We start from the raw sequence: 16,896 nt of genomic DNA, 5'->3' as shown, positions 1-16,896 counted from the left end.
ACTGCTTAGTTCCCGAAGGGCAGCCAAAGAGCAGTGTGATGGCACATTTTTTCAAGGTGTTTTATGGCAAACAAGGGTTAATAGTTCACATTAGTTTGTCATGACTGACTGACAAAGGTGAGCTACATTCAGCCATTAATTACCAGGAGTTGTGTGCAGTTAGCTACTCTAAAAAGTCATAAAAAAGAGCCCCTGATTGGGTACCTGGAATCAGTTAAACCCAAACCATTATCCGCTCCTAAGCCAAATGGAAGAAAATGAGTATAACATAGAAAACCTTTATGTTCTGCAAATTCAAACAAATATAGAAAAAATAGAAGAAATATGGATATATTAATTGCATTAATTGCATTTCATCTCATGACATGAGAATAATGTTGTGTTTATATCTACTAACTTATTTTTCTGCCTTTTTCATCCTTTCTTAGTCAACAATATATTTCAATGCTGATGATAATGGAAAATGTTTCATGCGTAAACATTATGGCTGTTCCAGAGGATAAACTGTAAAAACCAACCAGTAAATATAACTTCTGCCATGCATAGGTAAATTAAAACTCATTTTCAGATAGAATAGAACAGAATAGATTAGAACAGAACAGATTAGAATAGCACACAGAGTCACAACATCACTTAAAAATCCACACAGGAAAACATGGAAAAACAATCTTGTAGCAATAAAATGCACATTTAAACACATTTATATTTTTACATTGATATTTTGGTGACTGTGATGTTGCTAGTTTGCCTTTAGCCACAAGCATTCATAGATTCGGTCCCTGTTTAGGTTTGATTTGGCTTTTTTTTTTTTTTACCATTAGTTTAATCTTTTTGCAATCAGCTTTTTATTTCCACTGTCGTCATTTTATAGTTGACACCACAAAACAGAAAGAAAGCGTGTGACTGTCAGACCGTCATTGGGTCATTAACATCTGGAGCAGAGAGGACAGCCGTCCTGTTTACACATTGTTAATGACAGAGAGGACCTTATGACCAGATAGAGGAAAGTGGGGGGGTGGAACTGAGACAGTTGAACATTCAGCATTCTGACCAAAGAGCCAACGGAAATAAAGGACAGACATGAATTAGTTTGAGAATTATTCACAATATCCTTTATTGGACACCAAGAAGACCTCGCAGTCATGTCGGACAGTACAGGGGGCTGACCGGGAAATTGGACACCAATCAGTTATTCAGGTTTGTCATTTATGATTTAAAATACAATAGATTTTGAGATCATTAATGGTGGAACATAAGGAATGTTTTATTTACAGCTGTTTCTGTTATTAACTGTTTTGTCACCATCAGTTGTGTTCAGTGAAATCTGAATTAACTTAACATGCTTTCTTTTGCACTACAGGAGCTGAGAGAAATGACCTCCTTCAAAGGGAACTTTGTCAGGATTACTTTTATAACATTAAGTTACTTGTCCTGTACTTCTGCCTCATATAACCCTCACAGAACAGGTACAAATGCTACTTTATGTCATCATAACCAGAATCAATTATGTAATTCATTATTAATTGTTTTTCATTCCTGTATTTGTCATTTTAAGTCAAATCATGCTCTTGTAATAGTCAATACAGTAATGTAGAGTACATTAAGCACTAATTATTGATCCCATCTGCCTGATTTTGGATATTTCTGATTTTAAATGTGTATTGGAACTGCAAAACATTCATTTTAGCCATTATCATGGTACAAACATATTAGCAATCTAATTTAACTACTAGTAGATAGTAATAGAAAATAATAATCAATAATAACTAGGGGAAAAAAATGGAACAACCAATATAACATATGTCTTAGTGGATGGCCATTATGCATCTTGAACTAATTTCTGTCAAACTACAGATGTGGCTAAACAGGGAGGATATGTAAGGAGGGCTGGGTGTGCCTCATTGGCATTTAAAGAGACATCACCAAAACCAGAGAAAACACCTAAGAATACCTTAGAAAATCAGTTAAACAGACACCTAGCCAAAAAAACTATGACAAATCAGATCAAAGCATTGCAGTTCCAGTAAATATAGACCAAAACTGAATGACATAAATACAAAAAGGGATGATTTTGAAAGCATGATATGTCTCCTTTAAGTCATTGACTTAGCAACAATTCCTTCTCTTGTTCAAGCATGTGCTAATAGAGAACAAAAATAAAGCTGGGAGTAGGGTAATATATAAGAAAAAAAATAAAAAGTTGCATCTTTGACTATACAGCTAACACAGGTTGGTGTCTTGCTAGATATAACATATCACATGAAATTGCTTTTTATCAGTTTTACCCAAAAAAAAACTTTTTCTACATAGATGACTTGTTTGATATGATATGTTGTTTTACATACAGAACCAGGAACACTAAAGAAGCTTCAGTATCTCCTTGAGCCACCTGTGCAGGTCGAGGTGACTGGCCGAAGGGGAGATAATGTCACCTTACCTTGCATCCTCAGAGTCCAACCTAACCACTACAAGATTAAATGGACAAAGCTGGAGTCTGAGAACAACGGGCGTCAAAATATCATAATGATATCGAATGCAAATGCTTTTAAGCCGTACGGCCCGGTGGGACAGCGGGCTTCTCTCCAGAGGGCTCACACCATGGACGCCTCCCTGATGCTTAGGCATCTTGAGCTGGGGGATGATGGCAGGTATCGGTGTGAGCTGATAAATGGCATCGAAGATGAGAACATTGTCATTACTCTGAGGATTGAAGGTAACTAGAAACTCATTTAAAAAAAATCTTCATGTAGGTCTTTGATGGTACATTTTTAAGGCAGTACCTTAAGTGCATCAAAAGGGGTTTCAGATCTCTTAAATTTAGTTGATAAGCTATTTCTACTAGAGTTGTGTTTATACCTGCATGGGGGCAGAGTTTTATGAGGGCTTAGGGATAAAAGCTGCCTTTGTTTTTAGGTGTGGTTTTCCCATATCAAAGTAAGCATGGACGTTACAAATTCAACTTCCATGAAGCCATGCAGGCTTGTGCTGAGCAAGATGGTAAATTAGCCACCTACAATCAGCTTTACAAAGGTATGACTATTAGTCTAACCCTGTACTTCTTATATGCAACATTGCTTGTGCTGTTTGGCCCCGTCACATTAACCTACTTCATCTTGCAGCCTGGACTGAAGGGTTGGACTGGTGCAATGCAGGTTGGATTCATGATGGAACAGTTCATTATCCAATCGTTCATCCACGACCGGTCTGTGGAGGAAAGTTGCCAGCTGGCATTCGCAGTTATGGGCCGAAAAATAAGGACAATGATCGGTTCGATGCTTTCTGCTTTACATCCCAGATATCAGGTAAGTGGGAGAGCAAAGTATGAAAGGAAATTGGCTTTTATCCACCCTGTCCTAAATCTGGATGGATAATCTAATAACTCACGTAACAATTATTGTGTGAGAAAAAAAAAAAAAAAAAAAGTTCTGTTTAAACATCCAGGCTAATACTAAAAAGAAAAACCCCAACATAACCAACATCATTCAACGTTAAATACTGACTGACTCTTAAATCCTTTTGAGAGTTCCATGCAGTTCAAAGATGTTCAATGAGTTCAATGATGATAATTCTACATGCAAAGAGACAGGAAGATGTACTTAGGACCTGAGGAAAACCGACAGCAAACCGTAGCTTTAAGTAATGGATAAAAACAGGTTCAAACAACCAATGATGAGACACACATAAAAGGAATCTGCTATCTGAGAGAAAGATGGTTAGCTTGGGATAAACAAATGGGAAAAACTAAGAAAACCTTTTCAAATATACCAACATAACCTATAAGGAAAGCCAAAGAGGGTAGTGGCGGCCTATTGGTTAGGGCATGGAGCTTGGAATCCTGGGGAGTTCAAAATCCACTCCCACAGACTGCCACTCTAGGTCTCTGAGTAAGACCCTTAACCCCTGATTGGTCCCTGGATGCCCCACAATGGCAGCCCACTGCTCCCCAAGGGGATGGGTTAAATATGGAGGTTCATTTCTCCAATGTGAGATCAATAAAGTTAGATTATTATTAATGATCTTTTTAAAAACAAGAATTACGAAAGAGGATTATCCCAACAAAAAGGCAAACAAAATTAAGATGGCAAACCAAAAATGGCCACAATAATAGAATACGGCAAGTCCTAAAGAAAAAAGCAAAGCAAAAAGCTAACGCCCGAAGACGTTACATCCAGAAGCATCGGCTGGAACAGGAAGACGACCACTCAACGCGTTTGACCATAACGGGTCAGAGAGGAAGGTTTCCAACCTATCCTGCTGTTTGTTATGAAATGTTTTATGTTTTTTGGTAACATAGAGTTTAATTCAGAATCTCCCAAAGTTAAACTTTATATAAGATCACTTAACAATTATTTTACAGAAATGTCAGACTTATGCAAGGTATGTTCATTTTTATATAGCCAATACTTACCACAGAACAAGACCAAGTAGAAGACAATTGCAAAAAGAATGGAAAGTGTCCCATATATGCCACCGTTTTGTTTTGTTGCTGGATTTATTTGGGATTGTCATAATATATGCCAACAATGTTTCTCGGATGAGTTATTTCCAGGAAAATTTTAATTATTTATCCTTTTTCAAATTTTTCTGCAGTAAGCCATTTTGTGTTGGTCTGTGAGATAAAATATGAATTGAATAAGGCATATTGATAACTGTGCTGCACAGGTAATCATCAGATAAGGAATATAAGAAAGAGCTGTATGTATTCTTAATTAAAAGTATGATAACTTGTATCACAACATCAGACTCCTTCAATCCTTTTAATTGATCATTTATCAAATTCAAATTTTAGCTGAAAATAGTCATAAGCAGTAAATAAATGAGCAAAGAGTTCACTAGTTAGAAACATTCAGTATGGAAAGATTCCAAACAGTCACAACAAAATGTCAAATCTTAAACTTTTAATCCCAACATGTCATTTTGTGAATTTTTTATGTGTTTTTGTGTCTCTGTCTTGGTGACAAAGGCTCCGTCTACTACATATCAGGATCCTTCTCCTATGACCAGGCAGTGCTGGCCTGCAAGCGTCAGAGTTCAGAGTTGGCTTTGGTCGGCCAGCTTTATGCTGCCTGGCGTTTCCAAAAATATGACCAATGTAATGGCGGCTGGCTGAGAGACGGCAGCGTACGATTTCCCATCATCAACCCCAGGAAACACTGTGGAGGCATCCCAGAGGCAGGGGTCCGCTCCTTTGGATTCCCAAGCAAAACAACTCACCTCTATGGAGCATTTTGCTATAGATAACCCATGTTACAAAGCAAAAGAAATCAGTTTTTATAGGACCTTGGCATCCAAGATTGAAAATGGTTAATAAAGATATTAGAAGCTGCTGAAATCTATGGTGTAACAAGAAGTAAAGCAAAATAAGAAGGACATAAAACATTTAACAGTACATATGAACAATCAACTTAGCCTCTAACAGCTACTTTACTGTTGCGGAAACCTTCCAGAGTTTCAATGTAAAATGTGTTTCTATCCTGCTTCCTGTGAGTGTAATAAAGGGGGATTAAACTTACTTCAAAGACCAATAGAAACCAGAATTATTCAATTTAAAATCAGTTCTACAGTAATTGAGTCCTCTAACTATTGTTGTGTTTTCCCCTAAGTTGTTTTTAATTTACTTTCATATTTGAGTTTTTTTTATTATAACCCCATAGCAAAAATATTTGTCAAATTCATACTCGCCTTGATTAAAAATGAGCCTACTCTTAAAAGTCAAGAATGTAACATACTAAAAGAAAATGATGATAGTTTTATCAATGTCACCAGTTGTAATTTATTGTCTCTAAAACTGTATATCATTTGCTTATAATTCAGATTTTCTTGTTTTATGCTGTAATGATCTCAAGGTGTATCAACAGATTTTATGTAATAATCATAAAGGGAAAAGTTTGAGTGTCAAGCAAACACATTCTGTACTTAAGTTAGTTAATTGTTGTCTTTTTCCTTTGACATAGTAATAAAGTGTGAAATGCAGAATCAGTCTGTAAGCTTGAGAAATCTACAGAAAGTCAGGAATGGGGTAAAATCACTGTAAGTGAAAACATAAATGTCTGAATTGATAAATGTAGGTCAATAAACACGAATAGATGTAAGATTTGTATTTGTTATTTGTCGTCAAATCATTCATATGGCGCATCGGATTTTGTATCTGCGCCAATAAAAGTTACAAAAACAAGAGATAACTTTTTAGCAGTACAAGTACAAATCATCAATTTATGAGTAAGAATCTAGAATTTAAACTTGTGCCATCACAGATTAAAAAATCCAAAATCACATATGAGAATCATTGGACAAAAAAAATATATTTTTTCTTTAAGTTTTTTTTTTTTACTTATATTAAGAAGTTTAGAAACCTATGAATGGGATTTTATTGACCGTTACCTTTTGCATAAATGCAAACTTGGCCCAACGTACTGTAACAAGGATCTTCAGGAGGCAAGGCTGTCATTGGATTTGGAGTTGGAGCGACAAGATATGATGATGATGATGATGATGATGATGATGATGATGATGATGATGATGATGATGATGATGATGATGATGATGATGATGATGATGATGAATAAAGTTCCCCCTGATTGCTCCATACAAAAAGTTGTCCAGTTATGCATTAGGGTGATGTAAGAAACTAAAATTTTCCCCAAAATTACAGATATTAATAAGTACCATGAACTGCAACCAAATCCTCTTAATATAGTTTTCTGAAATGTAAAGAAATTCAAAGGAATAATTTGATTCAGTCATTGAAACATCCTGTATTTCCAACAGTTTGACAGGCAAACCTAAGCATTCTTAACACTTCAGTTGTATATAACATCAGTTTTAGATTAGAAGTGCATTTTATGTAAAATTATACATAAAATAGCCAAAAACATCTTTACTACAGAAGAAAATGTATTATAATCAACTACGCCATTATTGAGGGTATGTCCATCCAGTCATTTTCTTCACCCTCTCAGTTCTGTTTAGGGTCTGAGGGGTCGGCAGCCTACCTGCTTGGATATAAATGTCAGAAAGCATCATGCTGAGATTTAAACTAAAGATCTGTGAAGTGCACAAAGGGACGGCGCCATCCAAGCTTTGAATATATTTGTAGTCATGGGCCAATTTTTAATTACCGGTACATTTCTGTTTTTTGTCTGGTTAATTTATATGAGCTATGAAATTTAGGCAGATCTGACACAGCTGCCTTGATAACTCAGTCTGACTCATTATACAGTATGTAGAAGAATGGAGAAAAATGTAAGTATGTCACAGATGGCTGACTGTCATGCCAATGGTGACGGCTTCACATCATCAAATCAAATCCATTTTCATCCACATGTTCACAACAGAATATGTGAAGTTTACCACATTATGGAAAACAAAACAGTATTTGTGTCTTTACTTTCCTAAAAATTGTTATCCTTTTTTCCCTTGTCTTATAATGATCTTTTCAAACAAACTGTGATGATAACTAACTCCTCTTGTTCATCCATTAAACCAAACAGCATGTGACATTAATCAGATTTATTCATTATTCTTCCCATTTTTTTTTTGTAAAAGAAATATTTAAGAAAAACTGGGAATTAACCTTGCTGCTCTCATACACTAATGATGAAGATCTATAGAGAATCCCTCTGAATGCTGCAAAGCCAGAACATTCAGTATAAATTGGCCCATTAGGAGAATGAAAGTTTCACCTGTAAAACCACCAGTTGACTGTAATTGGCCTGTAGATTGAAACTGGGACGGAAGAAAGGACACCGAGCCACATGGCGAGTTGTTTAACTGTTTAGAGACGTGACAGGTGCTGTTTCCCTAAAATAGTGATCAATACCCTTCAATGAAGAGAAAAACTATTTTGATTTATTTATGTTTTTTGTGTTGTAAATAAATAAAAATAAAAATCACATCTATAAATAAACAGGGACCAAATATTCATTCCTTCATAAAGACTTTAATCATTTTCATAGTTAAAATCAACCGACAGCTTTTAAAAGTATAAATTCCACTTGCTATAAAATGACATTTTCCCTCTTTATTGCATTTTTAGAGAATACATTAATCCTTCATCCATAAAACAAACATTTAATGTGAGCTTTGTTATTTTTTTGTAATACAGTATGCCAGAAAATAATTATGAGCAATATTTGCATCAGCTTCAGAATATGTGCTTTTCCATCATGTAGAAAATTGTCCCATTTTAGCAAGAAAACTGCAAACTTTGGGAAAGTGTAAGAGTTATTATAATACTGTAGAAAAAAGAAACTCATGAAGGCTAAAGAGACAGTGACATAGAGGAAAATAGAAAGTGAATAAAACAGCACCAGGAAACAAGCAGAATTAAAACTAGTGTTGCACCGATGCCATTTTTTGGCCCCGATATCGGTAACCGAAACCTGGCTGTGCAGTATCGGCCGATACCGATACCATCTGTTTGAAATTGATGTGTGTGTATATATGAAGAACTGCATACTACTTGGATGTAAAATGTTGGATTCAGGAAATGTAGATTTGCAAATAAATAGAAATTGAGTCTGCACAGGAAAGAGGTTCAAGCAGCTTCTGCAGGAGCGGAAGGAAAAGCCCGACCCAACTTTAAGCTTTCCTTCTCCGAATCCCCTCCTGCAGCCGTCTTTTATTAACAGAACATAGCACATGGTCACAAAACAGTATTTGTTCTGACAAAACAATTGATCAGTTCATAAAGACAGGATGCTCCACCAGAATCACGAGGCAGGATGGTCTCCTGACTGCATCACAAGACACAGTGCAGCATCCCCCTTGCACAAATGATTCATAAGCACACATTCATTTTATAATCATCATTGAATAAACCTGACAAAAATAATGGTCATCATGGCTTTGTCAAGCTGCTGCCTACCTTTGTGAAGCAGGAAAAAGGCTAATACAAAGTGATTCCAGTAGAACTTTTTATTGCCTACCTGGAATGGGTGACAATAGTGGAAGAAACTTTTGGCTCTCAAAATGGTATTAGTGCCCTATTTGTTGGTACTTGCAGATGCTGATACCACCATTTTAGTGCTGGATCGAGGCCCCGCCCTATACTGGTATCAGTATCGGTGCAACACTAATTAAAACTCTGCAAAACGTCACCAGAACAATCAAGTGGTTCAGGATGGTCTGAGTAGGCTATCAAATTTTCTCTTTCTTTTTACAGCGATAAAACAACTTAACCATTGTTTAGCAGCAGGGAATCAGTTTTTCTGTCAAATCTGGAAATGCTTCCAGCATGTGTTATTTAATTCAGGTGTGAACTCTCACATTGGGATTTTTTATCTGCTACTGAAGGACCAGATTTCTGCATCAGGGAACCATGTTAGCAAGATCAAACAAAAAAGCAGTCAGAAAACAGTCCCCTACCTGCTTGTTTTACAGAAAAAAAAGCACATTGTGTTACTCTAAAGCCTCGGCATAAAAAAATCACAAGCTACTGAGAAAAAAAACCCCATTAGAGAGGCAGCAGGTGGAGATGTACCTCATGTTGCATCATTTTCATAACATGCTAAGAAAAATGCATTTTACAGAAAATTGTTTTGATGTTTTAGTCAGAAAAAGTCAAATCACTCTGATATTATAGAGCTATAGTCAGGTTTGATTACCTTCAGGGGAGAGATCCATGCAGTTTGACCAAAAAATTCTAACATGTAATGGATCAATCAACCATAAATTAGCCTTTAAAGTCGTTTTGAGCTTTATCACATTTATGTCAGTTATTAAAATAAACAAGAACGTCTGGCTTTATATCAGGAACCAAATAAACATCAGGTGTCTTATTGGGTTTAAATAACTGCTTTTCATCATTGAATATAGATGTGTGTTTAGCATGCATTTGTATTCAGCCTCGATTAATCAGATATCCCCAAATAAAAACCAAAGCCTCTTTTACCTCAGATGTTTAGTAAAGAGTTTGTTATTGTTTATCATTCAATTTCATAGGTTTTAATTGATGCATTTTTGTGAAGAAATATGAGTTGAAACGAACAAATCAGTGAAAAAGAATCCAATAACAGTATTAACGGGAAATCCATCTTGCATTTATTGGAAGTCAAAGAAGCTGATTCTGAGTATTCTCATATTCTGAAAGATATAAAACGTGATGACAAAATATTTATGTCTAAGAAATGCAATAAAAAAAAAAAAAATACACATGATGATGATAATAAAACAGAAAAGTTTATCTTTCCGTCTGAATCCATTATTGGATTTACCAAAAACGAAATATTCAGGTTCAGTTTCACTGATAATGTAAACCAGCTGTTTTTATTATTCATTTTCTAAACAGAATACCAGGAGGAATCTCATACTTCTTCAAATATTTTATTATTCCTTTGTAGCAGATTTATTAGCTGTTTTGTGTCATACTTTTACAGAATAGATCCAGATAATAGATCCAGCAAATTACTGATATTTTTACTTGATTTTATACATAAAAATAATTTCTGTATAACATTTCAAAACCATCTTAAAAACATTCTGACGTATTTATCAGATCGGTTGAATTTGTTTCTCTCACACAATCAACCCTAATGAGATCATTCAATGGGAGCCTTTTAGAAAAAATAAAATCAGGGGGAGATGGTGTTTTAAATCTTTATTCTCTTTTAAAGGACAAGATGCCTTTAATCATTCCACTTAAGACGCCAGGAGGGTTGTGCTGCTTTTTCTGTAGCTGCTTTCATGAGCTCCTCATTCTGGTCAGGCTGGGAAGTCAGAGAATCCTCCCTCAATGTGTGAGCTAAAAATGGGAAAACAAAACAGGAACATTTTCTCTGTTTTAGTGTGAAGCTTACAGCTATACATCTGTTTTTCTGTGAGTTGATGAAAACAACTAAACGTTTTGAACTGAGCATGTTCTTCCCAAAACCTAAATAAATCTGCACCTATCTAAAAAAAACAAAAAAACACCTGTTTAACTGATTCTGAAGACAAATTGTTGGTCCACTCTATTAAGCCTGAAAATCAACGCTACTCCAGATCTTTTGAATTCAAACAGCTTTGTGGATGGGAATCAAAACATCTTTAAACTTAAAAAAAAAAAAAAGTCCAGTGGGTTTTTTTTTTTTTTTTTTTTTTTTTTTTGGGAATGAATATTATCTTGAAAAGTGAGCATCTTCACAAGCAAGACAGATGGAGATTCAGCCAATCACAAGACAGATACTCAGTAAATTACAGTATATTTACAGCCAAGCTTGAAAGTTTACACATCCTCCCATTAAAGGAAATTATAAATTCATGCTAGTGATTCAAATAGTTAAAAAAAATGAAAAAAGTCATGATTAATAAAAAAATACTAAATTATAATTTAGTTAAATAAAATATTGATTTTGTTTTTTTGTTTAGAATGAATTATATATATATATATATATATATATATATATATATATATATATATATATATATATGTGTGTGTGTGTGTGTATTTCCTTCTTTTTTTTCAAAATCATTGTCATGATTTCTGTTTTTATCATTTTTATTTCTTATTTAAATTAAAATGTATACTAATGGTAGCTGATTTTTTTTCTGACTTTAATGGAAGGGTATGTAAACTTTCAAGAACAACTGCAGGTGCCTAGATGCGGTGGAGCCAATGTGTTCGGTTGGCTGTTGCAATTAGGTTCCACTTGGTGACTGTGTTAGAGATTGCTTTGGGTTTAACAAAAAAAAAAAAAAAACAGCAATGACTACAGAGATTGAAAGGGAGGTGAGCAAACGAGAGGTTATAAGAATTAAGAAAGATAGAGATAGAGATAGAGCAGTGGAGGGAGGGAAAGGAGAAAAAAAAAACACAAACCAGAATAACTTCTAGAAGTTTTCAGCGGCTTTGTTGGCTTCTTTATGCAGAACCATCTCTCCGTTTTCAGAGAATGGTCAGATAAAGAGAACATATCCATTAAAGGGTTGGTGTTTGGATGAGATGTCAGATTTAAAAAATGGCCAAGTTGTTTAGATGAACAGTAAATTTTTTTGTTTTGTTTTTGTTGTCGCCTTCTGGTGAATACTCCATTAAAAAATCTATTATTTGATATGAATAGAAATACATCCTGGTTAAATGAAGGTTAAATAATTAAAACAAAATACCATGTTATATATAACACCACATCAACATCAAACCTGTCAGCTAAGGACAGGAAACTGAATAATTAAAACAGGCTCAATAAAAGGAGAAAAATAACATTTCAGAAGAAATCTAGACACCATCAGGATGGACCATTAGTGTATCTAGCCCTCTTTTATAATGATCAAAAATGTTTTTGGGTCTTTTTTATACAAGCATATAATGTGACTATACCCCTTTTAGCACAATTTTAATATTAAAAATGTTTTTCATAAATATCCTTTAACAGATAGTCGCAGGCTGCTTCTCTTATTCAATAAAAAAAAAAACTATGTCTGCTATGCTCAGTGATTTTAATAGCCTTAGAATATATATTTAAAAATGCTCTGAATTTTTTTTTACTTTAAAAAATATTTTTTTCTATTTTGATAATTTTAGTGTCAAATTAGTTGCATTAGTGTCACATTATTAGTGACTTTCATACTTGTAAAGTAAGGAGCAACATGGAGACACAGGGGACGGCTTGCTAAGAAAAACGTTCAGTAAACTACAGGAAAAATACAGAAAATATTCTAAATAGATTTTTTCAAACCAAAAAAAAAAAGCCAAAACATTAATAAGTATGGGGAAATTCCTGAGGACCAATGGTAAAAGTACTTGGCTCTATTCTGCAAAGAAATCTAAAGAGAAGATCAACAAAAACTGAAGATAAAAAGTGGAGAGATGGATAAAGGATAAACCTTCAGGAACAAGATAGCTCTCTATGCTTTAAATTAATGTATTCATGTTGGATATTTTTACTCTTTCGCAGATAAAATTGTCTGCATTCATCTTGTTTTGTTGGAGGGAAAATAAGAAGCTAGAATTTACATCATCCTCAGTTTTCACATCACCCTATATGAGTCTGTTACAGTATTTATTTTATTCCAATTAACAATAAAAGGCAGTCCATATAATGAACTCACTTGGTATGCAGGTAATCTGCGGCGCCTCCCAGTGGCCTCCAGGCAGACACTGGATCACAGGATTCAGCTTCTGTATAAAACCCTCCTCACAGTAGTACCGAACCCTGCTGTTGGTCTCATAGCGCGAGCGCTTCTTCCCGTACACCAGAGCGTGTGGGACCCGAGGGGGCTCTCCACAGGATGCTGTGGGGGAAAAGAAAGCTTTAGTAATAACCTTAAAGCAGCAGTGACACTTCCCCTTACAGAACCTTTTAAAAATAGCACCACAAATTGTTGCTGTTAATCAAGTCAGTAATAATAATGATTTAACTTTATTAATCTCACAGGAGAAATTCACCTCTGCATTTAACCAATCCCCGTGAGGAGCAGAGGGCTGCCATTGTGCGGCGCCCGGGGTGGGGTTAAAGTTCTTTGCTCAGGGACCCAGAGCAGCAGTCTGCGGTAGTGGGGCTTGAACTCAGAACCTCTGGGGTCAAGCGCAATGCCCTAACCACTAGGGTGCCACTACCACCATGGTGAAATGTAGGTCTGCCTGTCAAGTAAACCATTTCACTTGCTTCCATTCAGCCTCTTCCTGTTTTAAAGCAGGGTGCTAAAAATCAATCAGTTACGATATAGATAGCATAGTGGATGATTATTTTTTTCCCGGTGGATTATCAAAATAAGTGGTCTTCCTAATTGTCAGTCATTCTGATGATTGACAGCAACTTTTAAACAGAGCGTGCAAGAGGAGAAATGGGCTTGTGCACGCTCTCGTGCACGTTTAATAGACGTTCCCCTCGGTAGCGGGAACAGGGTTGTACATGTGCATTTGTTTTATAAGTGGAAAATTCTCCACAATACCTTTAACAATAATAGAGGTTAGAACATATGGTATTTACAGCTCTACACCAGTTTTTTCACCCTTGTTTTTAAGGTTTCCCCCAGGAATAAATGCCTTGCCCAAATTCTCTCTTCTGGGAGCCTTTTCCCAATCAGTTATCCTTAATTTACATTTTGGACAAAGGTTTTCGTAGCCCTTTTTGCTGGCTTCTCCGTATTATAAACCTTCAAAATTCAAAACTGTTCCATTATCACTAGGAGGTCATGTGTCTGTCAATGCCAGTCGCTTCACATTAGGCTACTGTAAAGCTACACAATGTACCACGAAAACAGGGCTAAAATACTGCCACCAGGTTGATGGAAAGTTGCATATGTTGGTTTTTGACCAAAGAAAGCAAGGGGAGAGGACAGACTTCTCAATTCTTTCATAAACATTTATATGACTGTTATAAGTCAGTTAGAGCTGCTTTAAAATGAGACTCCAAACTGAAAAAGTTATCGTTAAGAGATAGGAACTCACAGACACCCTTCTTGCAGGTGTAGGAGAGGTGGTAGTTGCATGGCACATCGCTCCATCGGCCGCCATCATGCCACACCATCACCGCACAGTCCTCCCCAGACAGGAAGTAGCTGTCAGGTTGGTTTTTGTACCAGTTCTCATAGAGCTAAAAGCAGAGGAGGCAAAGGAAAATCCAGCTATTTGCTACTTGTTTTTTATACTCACCAACCCAAAATAATAAAAGTGCAAATAAAAAAGAAAAAATTGAGGAAAAGAAATGAAGATGTTCTGAAACACAAAGTCAAAGCATTTGGAGGAACTGCAGGAAAACTCACCAGCGGGTTTCCATCTGACCAGCGGAAGTCTCCTTCAATGGTTCTGTCATTTAGTCCAATCCACTGATACTCTCTGTATTTATCTAAATGTGTAAATGAACCAAATCACTCATTTTATCACATTACGTAATCAGTACACAGAATATTTATTTCCATAGCTATGGTGGGCTGGGAGGTGGCGCTGTTTGATGCACTGTTGCCTTGCAGCAAAAAGGTCATGGGTTCGACCAGAGTCCTTCTGCATGGACTTTGCATGTTCCACTCGTGCATCGTGAGTTCTCTCTGGGTACTCCGGCTTCCTCCCTCAGTCCAAAAACATGACTGGTAGGTTAATTGGCCTCTCTAAATTGTCCTTAGGTGGGTGTGCATGGTTCTGTGTCTCTAGTCCTTCTACCTGTCCATGGTATACCTTGCCTTTCTCCCATGGACTGCAGGAGATAGCGCCATGATGCGCCATGATGCTGACAGATAAGTAGATTGTGAAAGCGCGAGCTTGCACGTTCACGACACTACGGAAGCCGGCAGACCAAACCAGATGAAAGTGCGCATTCAGCGTCTGCTCTGCCGATAATGCAAGCGTAGTAGAAGAAATGTGCTGTTTACCTGTGCAAAGAAAGAAACAACGAAAGAAAAATGTCTGAGGACTTCAGTGTTGAGGAAGAGCATGAGTTCTTTGCCGAGCTGAATGCGCACTTTCATCTGGTTTGGTCTGCCGCGGTTTCCGTAGCGTCGTGAGCTCGCAGGCGCGCGCTTTCAGGAAATCCTATACACTACTGTTTATGCTCTAAAAACATTCTAAATGACTTCGTTTCGAGTAAATTCTGGATGCTACCCACTCAGGACACTTGGAATACATTGGACGAGCAGTATGGAGGAATATTGACACGTTTTTTGTGGACTTTTATGGACCTTTCTGCTTCGGGCACCATAGACCTCCATTATTTGAATGTCAGCAGACAGCAAGAAGCCTCCCAGATCTCCAGATGCATTTGAGATATCAAAAAAGTACTCCAGAGTGTTGTTCAGCATGGGGGTGAGTAGAAAATGAAGGCTAATCATGTTTTGGGTGTACTATTCCTTTAAAGTCAGACCTTCAGAGAGTCATTATATAAATCTGATCCAAAGATGAGCCATGGCTTAATTTCAACACCTGATTGTAGGCATGGCAGAAAACAGCAAACCATCCGACTGAAGTCTTCAAATTTAAAAGCCCATATTTACTTTTCGTCTTCATTTCTTCTGTATCTGACCACAGTTTCCCTTTAAACAGTTTAATATGGTAACAGCCTGCAGATACAGATACATTCAAAATAAACCAATGACATCAGAAAGCTTTATAACGCTGACACTTTAGTTTCTGGTGGCAAGAAATCGACAGTGAGTTAACCTCCACTCTGACTATTTGAAGGAATTTTGATTATTAAGGCTGAACTTCCTTCTTTTTCTGCAAACTAACAGAATTTTGTCAACGTCTGACAGCTGTTAAAACCTTAACCAAAATATGAAGAAGTCTTTGAAACTTCAGTTTTGGGTACAAGTTTGACTTTACTCGAATGTAAAACTTAAAACTACTCTATACTACTATACTCTGCAGAAAACTATAGCGTCACATTTTCCAAACTTTCTGTTTCTTACTTCCTGTAAAACATTTTTTTTTCTTGCTCAGGCTATTTCTTTCTCTTTGGCTCAGAAACCAAAGGGAAATTGTACAGAAACTTCTCCTGTAAGTGTCATTGTTTTGCTTCTGTTTAAGTTTTATCTTTGAGTTTTCATTGGTTTTATTTCCATTTTGTGTTATGCTAGTTATTTTTTATTGTATTTGAGTTCTTAAGTATTTCTTGTTTCCCCTCTGGTGTCCTCTTGTGCCAGTCTCCTTTTCCCTTCTAGACTCCTCTGTCCACACCTGCTCCCAGTCTGCTGATTAGGCTGGTCTTTGTTTCTCTCTCCCATATATGCACCTCCTGCTCAGTCACTCTTGCTGGTTTGTCACCATTGTTGTGAGTATTCCTGGTTCTAAGTTTTTGTGGATTTTGTAGATTTATGTCGTTCGATTTTTGGTCCTTTACCCGTTTTTGTTCTTAAATCTGTAAGTAATTACGTTCAGCTTCAGTGTCTGCATTTGAGTCCTGTCAAACATGACACCCAACTTGACACTAAGGGCCGGATTTATCAAGATCCAATTTTGCGTGCAGTAATTTGCGCTCGCAAACTGGA

At 36.4% G+C, this 16,896-nt stretch overlaps 2 protein-coding genes across 2 annotated transcripts in view; one reads left to right on the top strand and one right to left on the bottom strand.

Annotated features, from left to right (window-relative positions):
* The first annotated feature begins 1,016 nt into the window (after positions 1-1,016).
* hapln2 (hyaluronan and proteoglycan link protein 2) lies at positions 1,017-6,169 on the top strand. The gene is made up of 6 exons (XM_015373024.1): positions 1,017-1,197; positions 1,361-1,466; positions 2,348-2,713; positions 2,914-3,030; positions 3,120-3,302; positions 4,964-6,169. The coding sequence occupies exons 2-6, from the start codon at positions 1,373-1,375 to the stop codon at positions 5,239-5,241; spliced, it is 1,038 nt and encodes a 345-aa protein (XP_015228510.1). The 5' UTR covers positions 1,017-1,197; positions 1,361-1,372; the 3' UTR covers positions 5,242-6,169.
* A 4,029-nt stretch (positions 6,170-10,198) lies between these two features.
* LOC107087590 (brevican core protein-like) overlaps positions 10,199-16,896 on the bottom strand; it is a 40,444-nt gene continuing 33,746 nt past the window's right edge. The window contains exons 12-15 of the mRNA XM_015379285.1: positions 14,683-14,765; positions 14,369-14,513; positions 13,027-13,209; positions 10,199-10,741 (exon numbers count right to left, since the gene is read on the bottom strand). Coding sequence (XP_015234771.1) covers positions 10,626-10,741; positions 13,027-13,209; positions 14,369-14,513; positions 14,683-14,765 — 527 coding nt within the window. The 3' untranslated portion in view covers positions 10,199-10,625. The remainder of the gene's footprint in view (positions 10,742-13,026; positions 13,210-14,368; positions 14,514-14,682; positions 14,766-16,896) is intronic.

Source organism: Cyprinodon variegatus, unplaced genomic scaffold (assembly GCF_000732505.1).
Source record: "Cyprinodon variegatus isolate N-32 unplaced genomic scaffold, C_variegatus-1.0 Scaffold0, whole genome shotgun sequence".
Classification (NCBI taxonomy): Eukaryota; Metazoa; Chordata; class Actinopteri; order Cyprinodontiformes; family Cyprinodontidae; genus Cyprinodon; species Cyprinodon variegatus.
Note: the sequence above shows the minus strand (reverse complement) of the source record. Positions and strands in the feature narration are given on the sequence as shown.